The following is a 12,091-nucleotide window of genomic DNA, read 5'->3' on the forward strand; positions in this document are numbered from 1 at the left end:
TATATTAGGAAATATGCCCGTGCGTTGCAACGGGAAAAGCAAATCCTTGCATGCTACAAGTGACCCATTCATATTGTCACTCTCTCTGCTATCATCGCGGATGGTCCTCAAGGCGCTGATCTTGGTCATAATACTGTTGACACGTTGTTTTCGCAAGCCCTTCACTCCACCAACTTTGTGCATGCACCATCCCACACTCTTGCCCTCTAGTCCAAGACCCATTCGTGTCGTTACTCCTCTTGGGCAGTACCGACCTCTCGCTACACATGGTCATAATTACTTGTAATAATGGCAGACATCACCATCATCTCATCTACGCCTGGTGCATGTGTCATCCCCTGAAAAAATGAATTACTAAAGAGTAATAGGAAATATATTAATATCATCAAGATACCAATTACACCCAGCCTATGCACCAACAAAATGCTAACATCTAGTTGTCTATATGCAACCCTATGATTGAAATATTCAAACGATTTTGAACTTCAAATAGTTTCACCACTGATCATATCAACTAAAAGATCCACACAAATATCTTCACAGAAAGATAATTAGCTATCAAAACTAAATCTGAAGGAGAAAGTCTCTGAAAAGAAAATATCTTAAGTAGGAGAACACAGACAGAATTACGAAATAAAATAATAAGCTCCATCAGGTAATATACCTGATCAAATCACCTGACAAAGAACACCCTCTGTCATGCGTCATTAGTATAATTTAGTACACCATTACACAAGCATGAAACACTAAGTAGATTAGGGAATCAAATTCGTGGGCGGTCAAACTATAGGCAGTCAACATCAATTGATGCATTCCTGCATCCGTACATGTGTGCTTCCTTGCTAGTATACTTGTACGCATCAGGTGATCCAGCGGAGCTTGCTTGCTTGCGTCCTGCATAGATGGCGATACACATGAGGCTGCAGCCAAGGCGAGCGCCGTTGCCGCCGCTCTAGGTCATCTGCCCCTATATCTCCTTCTCCCTCTGCTTTATCTCCATAGGCATGGTGCCGGCGCCGTCCGCCTTGCCGCGGAAGGCAATGCGCACATAGCATATGTCAATGCCGACCTCAGTGGCAAGGTCAGACATCAGCTATGCGATGTGCCCAAGTGATTTGAGCGTGAGGCTCGTGATGTCGTCCTTACTGTCTTGCTCCTCCTTCATCCCTCATCTCCCTTCTTCTTCCTCTCCGTCCTCCACCTCCCCGCCACAGTGCTCTCCCTCTCCTGCTCCTTGCCGTCGACTTCGCCATGATCCACTGCCAGTCACCTCACCCTCGCCTCCCAGCAATGTCTGGTTGTCCTGCTCGTAGATCTCGACGGCCGCCTCCTCTTTCTAGGACCATCTCTGGGTTGACGGCGATGACAAAGGGCCTACTTATTTCCTTGACTACGCCCATGATGCGCGCTGCCGCGGCAAAGGACACCCCGGGGAGGGTGACTTCAGGTGAGGCAAGGTAAGACCGATGAGACAACAAAGGTTGGGCCGCTGCCGACGGGCGGTGGTAAGGCGGGAAAGCAGTCATCCCGACAGTCTCTGCTGTCGGAGCCCATGATTTGGAAGGCCTTGTCAAGAAGAGCGCCAACAGCAATTGAACGATCACGACACCAGTCGTCCACGCTGGTTGGATTTCTTGCAGTACATGGTATATATGGAAACGAACACCAATCTGGAGGCATCGATCTAATTTAGAGATGACGTGGGTTTTATTTCCTTAGCATGAGTTTCTGGATTTCTTTTGTAGAAACAGATTACATGTCTATTTCTAGATCTCAGACATCAATATTTGAGGTTTACACAAAATTAACAGATATAAACAAATGACTTATGAAGAAATATGAAAGACTCTGTTCTTTAATATTAGGTATAGATATAGATATAGATATAGATTTTAACAAAGGTGTGGCTAGGTCTCAGTCAAGTGGTATACTATGTAAGAACAAAAGGAAAAACTAAAATAATTTTTTTGTATGAATCTCCAAATAAAATATCAAAGGAAGATAGCATCGACTGAGACATAACGAAATCTCAATCGACTGAGACTTAGCAAAACTGTTTTAACAAAGAAAAGACAAGCCTTACAAGCTTGTCTTTTACACAAGGTACAACTTATTTGAAACAGAATCACAATAACCCCGCCTCTTTGCAACTGGTCCTTATATGTGCTTACATCCTGCTCAATATTGTCGAGCAAACTTGTAACTGGAAATCGCTACTCATATTTGAATGCTAAGGCATACAGGTCCTTGATTCAAGTGGAGAAGCCCTCACAGTATCATTGAACACGACCAACACAAGCACAGGCTCACATAATCGAATATCTCTGAACCGGCACCGCAGAGCAGACCTCATACCAGCAGCTATCTATACAGCCGCTACAACTGCACAAGGTAACATATATTACTTCAGACAATTGGATGAAGAATCAAAACATCACGATTCTGGAGACCAAGAAAATTACTACTGTACCTCTGTAACTAAATATACGATGTTTTTGCAAAACTATTTACTTCGGTAGCAAAGTATTGAGAGAATATTAACTGCACACTTTTTGAATCTTTCTACCATTTCTAAAAATCTGCTAACAGACTTACAAAACAGGGCTAGCAGAAAATGAAATGTGGAGACTTACTCATGATCTGCTGATCTATTCAAGAACTCCTCTTCTTAGCAACTCTAACTTGGAGCATCAGATGGACATCTCTCTTGAATATGGACCGCAATTCTTCATTGGCTTCAATCCCGATTCTCCTGAAATATTTATCCCAAATCAACACATTAGGATCAAGCATGCATACGATTAGTTGTCATAATACATTTGATTGGAGGCGTGAACTGAATAGGCATAATTCTCGCAATACATCTAACCGGAGACACGAAAAGGGAAGGCAGTTCACCAAAGAAATAGCTTGTCATATTGATACATGGAAGCACGTTTGAATACAAGAATATTACCCGATCTTAGAGCCATTTTTTCCAACAAGGATCTGCCGTTGGCTTTGCTTTGGTGCAATAAAGTGTTGTTCCACCCTAAGAGAACCGTCTTTTAGCTCCTTCCAATCCATCAGCCGATGCTCAATTACATATGGGATTTCCTGTAGAAAGTCATATTTAGCAAATAATGCGCACATATTAAAGGAGCGCCAAGTTTCACAGCAGAATAATTTATAAGAATTACTTGGTGAATATGATCCAGCATCTTCTCTCGCACAACCTCCAATGATATGGTTTTCATTACTTCTTCAGTCATTGTCGCCGGTTCCTCGTCCCAAGGTTTTCTCACTGCCTAACATAGAAGAGGTTAAGTTTCTCACTGTCTACATAGAGGGGATATATTTGGGTATTGATCGTGATAAAATTGATTTCATCACATGTTTCATTTTTTCTATTGGCAAGTACCTAAAAGGAGAGCACAAACAATCATTAATGGTATTACTTAGCAACCAAACATAGTGTTTCACAAGATCCTGGATTCAGTTTATAGCAACAAAGAAAAACAAGTGTTTTTTTTTCAGTAACTTCACAAAGAATCAAAACATACAAATAAAGTAGATCATTTCATTAAGCAACTGATATTGGTCAATTTGATGGATTGGGTGGAACAAGAAATGCAAGCAGTCTTAAATTTTATATCTGCTATAAAATTCTACAAAGAATTATAGCCAAGTTATTCATCCTAACTCAAGCAGCTGCCTTCATAGGATGATAAACATAACACAAAGATGGACATTTCAATCTACAAAACAGTACCCATCTAACGATTAATATACACACAAAATTCAGCATCCAACTTCCTTGAAATTCAGAATCTTCTTATTTTTCACTACAAACATGTTTACAAGTAAAGAAAATACAGCTATTTGACAATTTAGCAGGGTAAACTGAATGTTGGGAATAAATCAATACCTGGTCCATCAAGTATTGTACAAGGTCCTTCACTCCTTTGCCTTTTAGTCCAGAAACCATGAAGTACCTAAGAAACATTCCAGGCAATTTTAATCAGGCATATGAAAAAAGGAACGCAACATAAATCATAGTGCAGACCAAGGGGTACCGCTCAAATCCAGGAAGATCTTCAAATTGCTTTGCAACCTTCAGCAAGTCTTTTTTGTCATCCACTAGGTCAACCTTATTCATGCATAATATACGTTTCTGGTTTGGGTTTACCTCGGCACCCAATCGTTTGATTAACTTTATTACTCGGGAATCAGGCCTGCACAAATCTACAAATGGTTAAGCAGTGTGCTTATCATGACCTTGAGATAAACTGTAACTGAAAATGGCTGGTCAACCTGAGAGGAAAAGATGGTGAGACTTTACATTTTCAGATGCCTATTGACATCAAACATTACTATTAGTAAATCATAGAGGTTAACTGAGCTCCAGGCACTCTCCACACGAACGGTGACATCCCTATGAGGAAACCCATGGTGCCCTAACATGAGACCTGGGGTATCAAAAAAGCACTGCAGAGAATTTTATCAGCTGGAAACAACTCAAACTTCAAGATTTTTTTTAACATGGTTCAGACAGGCATTTTCGGCAGCAGGTCATAATTAGTTGATATTAATATATCATAATGGGAAAACAACTAATGCTTTACATTACACATAAATTTCTTAATTTCCATAGAATAAAATAGATTGGATGAGCCAAAATATGTACTTGCACCACAGGTGAAACCAGATTTCTAAATGCAGTAAATAACTTGCTAAAATAAAATAGTACCTCTGATCCATATTACTCGTCGCTCAAACAGATGTATCTAGATGTATTTCAGTGCTAGATCTAATCCGTTTGAGCGACAAGTAATATGGATCGGAGGGAGTACAAGAATTCCATGACATCATACATAATACACATCATTTTCAAATTGCAATTATTTGCCAAAGAGAAGATCCTGAAGAAGCCATGCTAAAGTCAAATATTGAAAAGTGTAGATCAACACCCTACTAGCAAAAGCAGATACTTGATAGAAACATACTATCTGAGTTTTCCCTTCTGTCAGCACGCCCAAAATTTCATGAGTTGTTGTATTTGTCTTGCGGGAGACTGCAGCCACTTTTGAGCCAACCTGTTAGCAGATATGAACAAGGAAACTTAAGGCATCACTATGGTTATATGGTAATTTCACTCTCACTAATAATGAAACTGAATACCACTTATTAAACCATAAGGCATCATATTAGCAGCACTGCGAGCATTAAGTGAACAATCCAACATTAACAATTGTTCCATTCCTGAACAGATCAGATGTCATCCTAGGACTTCCACAACAACTGATAGATGACACGATAAAACATAATACACTTTATTTGTCTTGAATGGCTCATGTTACTCTAGTACGTAGTAATAAATGGCATCTCAAACCATAGAATGACATGTACATAGCTTTTATTGGTCTTATACAAGCTATCAGTTTGCTTCTATGCATGAGTTTCGAAATTATCTCTCCCCTTTGTACCAAGCGATTGGACATGTTCCTACCCCTATACTACCCCATGCAGGGCCAGCCCTTGGGGGGGGGGGGGGGGGGGGGGGGGTCCCAGGTATTACGCAGCAGGTAGCGGCTGTCAATCGCGGTTCGCTTCGTAATCCTCTTCCTCGTTCCCCTCGATCGCGAGTAGGCTCAAGCTAGTTGGGCCTGTACGGCTGCACTTAACAAATAGGTCATTGGGCCTAGTCGAAGTGATAATAGCTACTACCCTCAAAAAAATCCGACAAGAATAACCTATCAATCAGGATCCAGATTAGAAAAAAACCAATCAGGAGCCAGCATCACGCATGTCAAACCTAACGCCCGCCACCTCTTCACCTCGGTCCAGATCGCGATAGATGACCTAGGGATGCTTGCTTGAGGAGGAGGCCCTGATTGCAAGCAGTAAGACTTGGTGCCTGGCCCTGGCAGCGCACCGGAACATCGTCTGTAGATATGGGCTTTTCCGGCCGATCGAAGTCTTCCACGGTATGTATTATTAACTGTTATATTTTTGCAGCTTAATAATGATGTTTGTAGCGCCAATCTCAAAGAGATTAGCAACGGAGATGTTTTAGATGCTGACCGAGTAGTTTTCAAATGAACTGTTCAATGACCACACATACGTGGTAATTAACTCTTGATTTTTTTTTCCATTCACGCAACTAGATAAGCATAACTTTAGCACTGTTTGATTAGATTTGTAAAGATATGGATATGGAGTAATATTTTGCATACCAGTCATATGAATTGTCTCATCTATCTTATTTCTCGACACTGCTATTTAGAATAACGATATTAACATTATTTAGTTCAAGAAGTACACTACATTTTAGATACATATTCCTTTTAGAACTATTTACAGCCTTTTGGTACCTCAAATACATTATTTACGACCTGACACAAAACATGGTTTCTTATTCAGATGAAATAAATATGGCTTTGTATTGCTAAAGATGTCTTGTCATAGATACACAACACTTCTTTGTCTATTTCCTCCATAGATCATCATATATGCAGTTGACACAAATCACAATAATTATTGCTAATATTTTCACATGTACATGTATATCAAGTTATCGACTATCATTATTATGACGTTTATATTAGGGGGGCACAAGAGGTTTAGTTTCGCCCCGAGCCCCCAAAATCCCCCATGTCACAAGATCTAGTATTGACAATATTCATGAACAAATACATAAAAAAAGGGGCAGAAAGAAAACGTACAGCAGTGTTGGTGAGCGACGACTTGCCGGCGTTGGGCGCACCGACGATCCCGACGGAGAGCGACATCTGGTCCTCCTTCCTGACCTCCTCGGGGCCCCCCTCCTCGTCCTCGTCGGGCGGCTCCAGGGCGGCCTCAAGCAGCGCGAACGCCACCTCCCGCGACCGCTCTTCCTCCACCGCGTCCTCCACTCCCACCCCTGCATTCTTCTCCCCGAAGAGCGCCTCGTCGGCGCGTGCGCGGAGGGAGGGGTCGAATCGGACCTTACAAAGCGCGGAGAGGGGGTTGCGGACGGGTGCGGCGGAGGCTGGGGATGGGTCCGTAGGTGGGAGGGAGAAGTCAGCGCTGTTAAAATCAGCGTCGTGGGCGGCGGAGTCGGAGTCTGAGGAGGCGGCAGCGGCGGAGGAGGAGGATGAGGAGGATGAGGAGGAAGAGGCGGAGAGGAGGCGTTGGACGGGGAGAGGAAACTGGGTGGTATGAGAGGTTAGCTTTTGGAGCGGCCGGAGAGCTCGGACTATGCGGCGCATGGCGGCAGAAGGGGCGGCGGCGGCTGCCGGCGGAGGATTTGGGAGCGGAGGAGAGAAATGGAGCCTCGTGGTGTGTAGCGGGCTTCTGGGTCTACGCACGTGCGGTACTGAAGTAACTAGGCCTCGGCGGAATTATTTGTGGGAAGCGGACGGCCGAACGGGATGTTTAGCGCCCACCACTTTGACGGGCCAAAACGTATTTATGTCTCACCTCAAGCGTGTTTCCTTGTGCGTCGTTTCTAGGCCGGCCCATTTTAACGCGTACGCTCGCTCCCGGTCGGAAATTCCTATTTGCCGCTCGTTGCGGCAAGTTGTTGAGGCTACGCACAGGTGGAGATCGACGAGGTGTTCCTATGGGCCAGCCCGTTAAACGTTTGAGCAACTCCGGTTTTAGGAATCTTCTAGGTGGTTCCCAGTCGGTTTTTTCCGGTTTTGGGAACCTTCTAGGAGGTTCCTAAACCTCTTTCCTTTTTTTCAAGCTTAATTAAATTTTCAAATTTTGTCCCGGACTTCAAACTTTGTTCTTGTTTTCAATTTTTTCCATTGTTTTGAAAAATGATGAACATTTTAAAAATGTTCAGAATTTCGAATTTTCTAGTTATTTGGAAATAAACGTTAAAATTTTCAAAAGCTGTTCAGATTTTCAAAAAGTTGGGCATGTTTCGGAACTTGGTTCCATTTTTTCGAAATTAGGTCATTTTTAAAAATCCCGAATATTTCTAAAAAAATATTGTCATTCTCAAAATTTGGTCAGAATTTTGGAACAATGTTTGAGTTACGGAAAATGTTCAAGATCTTCAAAAAATGTTCTCGCTCAAAAATGTTTTTTCAACATTTTAAAAAATGTTCTCACTCAAAAATGTTTTTTCAACATTTTAAAAAATGTTCTCGTTTAAAGAAGTTTAGGAATTTCAAAAATGTTCTCATTTTCGAAATATGTTCACAATTTCAAAGTTTTGTTTAGAAGAATAAAAAAAATTCTCATTTCTAAAAATTGTTTATTAATTTCAAAAATTGTTCATGTCTTAAATTGTGCTCGGGAGTTTAATAAATGTTCTATTTCAATAATTATGTGCATTTTTTAAAAAAAGGTTCATGTTTTCAAATTTTGTTCCAAAGTTTCAAAATAATGTTTGGTTTAGTGTTCGCTTTCCAAAATTAGTTTTGGAATTTCAAAAAAATGTTCCTGTTTTTGAAAAATGGTTGAGTTTTCAAAGTTTTTTCTAGAGTTTTATAAAATGTTCATTTTTCCAAAAAATTAGGAATTTCAAAAAATGTAGCTGTTTTCAAAAAATGCTCATGTTTTATTTTTTCCCAGAGTTTCAAAAAATGTTCAGTTTTTTCAAAAAATGTTTCCTTTTCTGAAAATGTTTCTGTTTTTAAATTTTGTTTAAATATTTAAAAATTGTTTGCTTTTCATAAAATATTTCTTTTTTGAAAATTTGTTCACATTTCAGGAAAATGTTCGTTTTTCAAAAAATGTTCTGGAATTTAAGAACATGTTTCTTGTTTTAAAAAAATCACAATGTTAGAAAATGTTCACTTTTTTAAAAATTGTTCAAGTTTTAGAGAACTTTTAGGTTTTGCAAAAAAAATCGTGTTTTTTCTAAATTCGGAATAAAAAAAGTGTTCACATTTTTTCAGAAAAAACTTGGAGTATCAAAAATATTTGCGGCATTTCATATTGTTTGAAATTCTGAAGAAATGTTTCAAAAATGTTTTTTTTTCAAAAATCTCAATCCGGATGTGTGTTGTTATAGAGTTGGGCGCCTTAATATTTCAACAGTAGCTATGTGGTAGGGTGGCTAACTCGTCATAGTTTGCAGTCTGATGTGAGTGAGATATAGGGATCGAATCCTATAGGAGGCGAGCTCCTGTCTGACGCTAGCGAAGAAGTGGAGCTTTCGCTGAAGGTGGTGCAGATGGGCCGGCACATTTAGAAGTCAGGAGTTCGAGCACGTTAAAAAGATCGCCAAAAATTAACACCGCGTGAGCGATCGAACCTACGACGTCAACTCTCGTGAAGTCTTGAACTAACCAATCGAGCTGATATATTCTACTGGTTTTTAAGCAGCGCAAGAGCTTAAAGTACAAGACAGCTTTTTAAATAATTCGAACAATTCACGAAAATCGAGAACAAAAAAAAAGAAAATTGTGAACAAAATTTGACATACACGAAACCCTATTTAAAACCATGAACAACTTTTGTAATTCAAACAAACTTTTCAAACATGAACAATTATTAAACAATTGAACAAAAATTTCGAACTTCCAAAACGATGAACAATTTTTGAAATATACATTGAACTTTTTTTATTATACGCTGAACAATTTTAAATACATACTGAACATTTTTTTATTATAGGCTGAACAATTTTAAATACATACAGAACAATTTTTTATTATACACTGAACATTTTTGTATATGCCAAACAAAATTAAAAAAATGTTCAACATTTCTGCAATGTATACCGAACAAATTTTAAATTGTGAACAAAATTTAAAAACCATGATTTTTTTCTGAAATAAAGAAGGAAATACGGAATTTCAAACTTTTTTGAAAACGAAAAAAGATAAAAGAAAAAGAGAAGGAAAAAAAGAAAAAGAAACAGAAATAGAAAAGAATAAAAGAAACAGCAAAAGTCACAAAACGGCAAAAAGAAAAGAAAAAAAGAAACCGGTTTAGGGAACCTTCTAGAAGGTTCCCAATACCCGTTTGCCTGGCACTGCCCTAACTGGCGAAGTGGGCCAGCCCGTCTCGCACAGCAGCTCCCGCGCTTCAGCGAAGCCGCCTCTCCTGGACGCACGGGCGCGTCAAATAGGATTTGCCTAAGGAGGTCCCCTCGTGGTCTGCGTTCGTTTTGACGAGCGCCCCCGCGCTGGGCCGGCCCATATAGCGCTTTCTTCTGTCTTAGATTCGCAAAAATAAAAGGCGTCGCCTGGGAACATTTTTTTATTATAGGCTGAACAATTTTAAATACATACAGAACAATTTTTTATTATACACTGAACATTTTTGTATATGCCAAACAAAATTAAAAAAATGTTCAACATTTCTGCAATGTATACCGAACAAATTTTAAATTGTGAACAAAATTTAAAAACCATGATTTTTTTCTGAAATAATGAAGGAAATACGGAATTTCAAACTTTTTTGAAAACGAAAAAAGATAAAAGAAAAAGAGAAGGAAAAAAAGAAAAAGAAACAGAAATAGAAAAGAATAAAAGAAACAGCAAAAGTCACAAAACGGCAAAAAGAAAAGAAAAAAAGAAACCGGTTTAGGGAACCTTCTAGAAGGTTCCCAATACCCGTTTGCCTGGCACTGCCCTAACTGGCGAAGTGGGCCAGCCCGTCTCGCACAGCAGCTCCCGCGCTTCAGCGAAGCCGCCTCTCCTGGACGCACGGGCGCGTCAAATAGGATTTGCCTAAGGAGGTCCCCTCGTGGTCTGCGTTCGTTTTGACGAGCGCCCCCGCGCTGGGCCGGCCCATATAGCGCTTTCTTCTGTCTTAGATTCGCAAAAATAAAAGGCGTCGCCTGGGAATCGACCCAGCGAACTATCCCTTCGATGTACGAGGCGTAACCACCGCGCCACATGGCGGATCTAGTATCTAGTTTTTTTGAATATAGATCTGGTATCTATTTATTCCTTCTTCGTTCTTCTTTCTCCTTTTCTTTTCCGGTTTTGTTTTTTGTTTTTTATTTTTCTGCTTCCTGGTTCGATGAAACCTTTCAAAATACATGAACTTTTTCTTCATTTTGATGATTTTTTTTTCAAATTTGGGTACATTTCCAAAAATCCATGAACTTTTTTCAAAATTTGATTTTTGTTTCAAAATCAATGAACTTTTTCCAAGTTTTTGTGAACTGTTTTTCCCAAATTTATGAACTTTTCTTCAATTTTGATGATCCCTCTTTTCAAAGGGTTTTTATCATTTATGCCATTGGTTGTGTTTCACTACTCGGTTTTGCCACTAGAAATTTCAACTGCTAAAAAATGTCATAGTTTCATTAGGCGCATACTCAAAAATGCCACTGGACATCATTATTGTGAGCTCAAATCCCATTTGCCATGTAATAATGACCAAAATACCTATAGAACAACATGTCAGCTCTCCCTCTATCTCACTACAAAAAAGTATAGGTCCCATTTGATCTCAATAACATTCTTATTTTCTCTAAAATTATTCGCTTGCTTACTCCTGACAAGTGAGGTCCACACTTATCATTGTGAGATACAGAGAGCTGACATGTGGGTATAGGGGGATTTTTGTCATATAACATGGTCAATGATTTTGACCTGAAAATGACAATGACTAATGGCATTTCTGAGCAAACATCTAATGGAGGCATTTTTGAGATATCTAATGGCATTCTTGAGAAAGCATCTTAAAACGATGGCATTTTTGAGTAATAGTAATTTCTAATGGCAAAACTGAGTAGTGGGACACAACTAATGGCATTGTGACGGACTCGATTTAATCATACACGCAAATGTGTACGATCAAGATTAAGGACTCACGGGAAGATATCACAACACAATTCTAGACACAAATAAGATAATACAATCTTTATATTACAAGCCAAGGGCCTCGAAGGCTCGAATACAAATGCTCAAGACATAAGAGTCAGCAGAAGCAATAATGTCTGAGTACAGACATAAGTTAAACAAGTTTGCCTTAAGAATGCTAGCACAAAAGTAGCAACGATTGAAAAGGCGATGCCTCCTGCCTGGGACCTCCTAACTACTCCCCGAAGCCGAACTCCACGTAGAATCATCCTCGGGATCCTCTGGCTCCTGAACTCCATCATCTGGTTGCGACATCCGAGAAAAATGAAAAAAAGTGGAAGGAGGGGGCAAAG

At 39.7% G+C, this 12,091-nt stretch overlaps 1 protein-coding gene across 1 annotated transcript; it reads right to left on the reverse strand.

The window, feature by feature from the left end:
- Positions 1-2,019: 2,019 nt before the first annotated feature.
- Positions 2,020-7,344, reverse strand: LOC125527719 (GTP-binding protein ERG). Its single transcript, XM_087535063.1, has 9 exons — positions 6,705-7,344; positions 4,986-5,075; positions 4,322-4,467; positions 4,056-4,214; positions 3,908-3,974; positions 3,180-3,287; positions 2,957-3,096; positions 2,634-2,752; positions 2,020-2,382 (listed from the first exon to the last, which is right to left on the reverse strand). The coding sequence occupies exons 1-8, from the start codon at positions 7,227-7,229 to the stop codon at positions 2,653-2,655; spliced, it is 1,335 nt and encodes a 444-aa protein (XP_087391189.1). The 5' UTR covers positions 7,230-7,344; the 3' UTR covers positions 2,020-2,382; positions 2,634-2,652.
- Between the last annotated feature and the right edge of the window lie 4,747 nt (positions 7,345-12,091).

The sequence above is a fragment of the Triticum urartu genome, chromosome 7A (assembly GCF_056163025.1).
Source record: "Triticum urartu cultivar PI428250 chromosome 7A, HENAU_Tu73, whole genome shotgun sequence".
NCBI classification, from domain to species: domain Eukaryota; kingdom Viridiplantae; phylum Streptophyta; class Magnoliopsida; order Poales; family Poaceae; genus Triticum; species Triticum urartu.

Excerpts from the sequence above, each read along its gene's own strand:
- LOC125527719 (XM_087535063.1), bottom strand. The coding sequence starts at position 7,229 with ATGCGCCGCATAGTCCGAGCTCTCCGGCCGCTCCAAAAGCTAACCTCT. Across the intron at positions 5,076-6,704 it reads CGTCGCTCACCAACACTGCT|GTTGGCTCAAAAGTGGCTGC; the intron begins GTACGTTTTCTT and ends ATCTGCTAACAG. Across the intron at positions 4,468-4,985 it reads CAGAAGGGAAAACTCAGATA|TGCTTTTTTGATACCCCAGG; the intron begins GTATGTTTCTAT and ends AATTCTCTGCAG.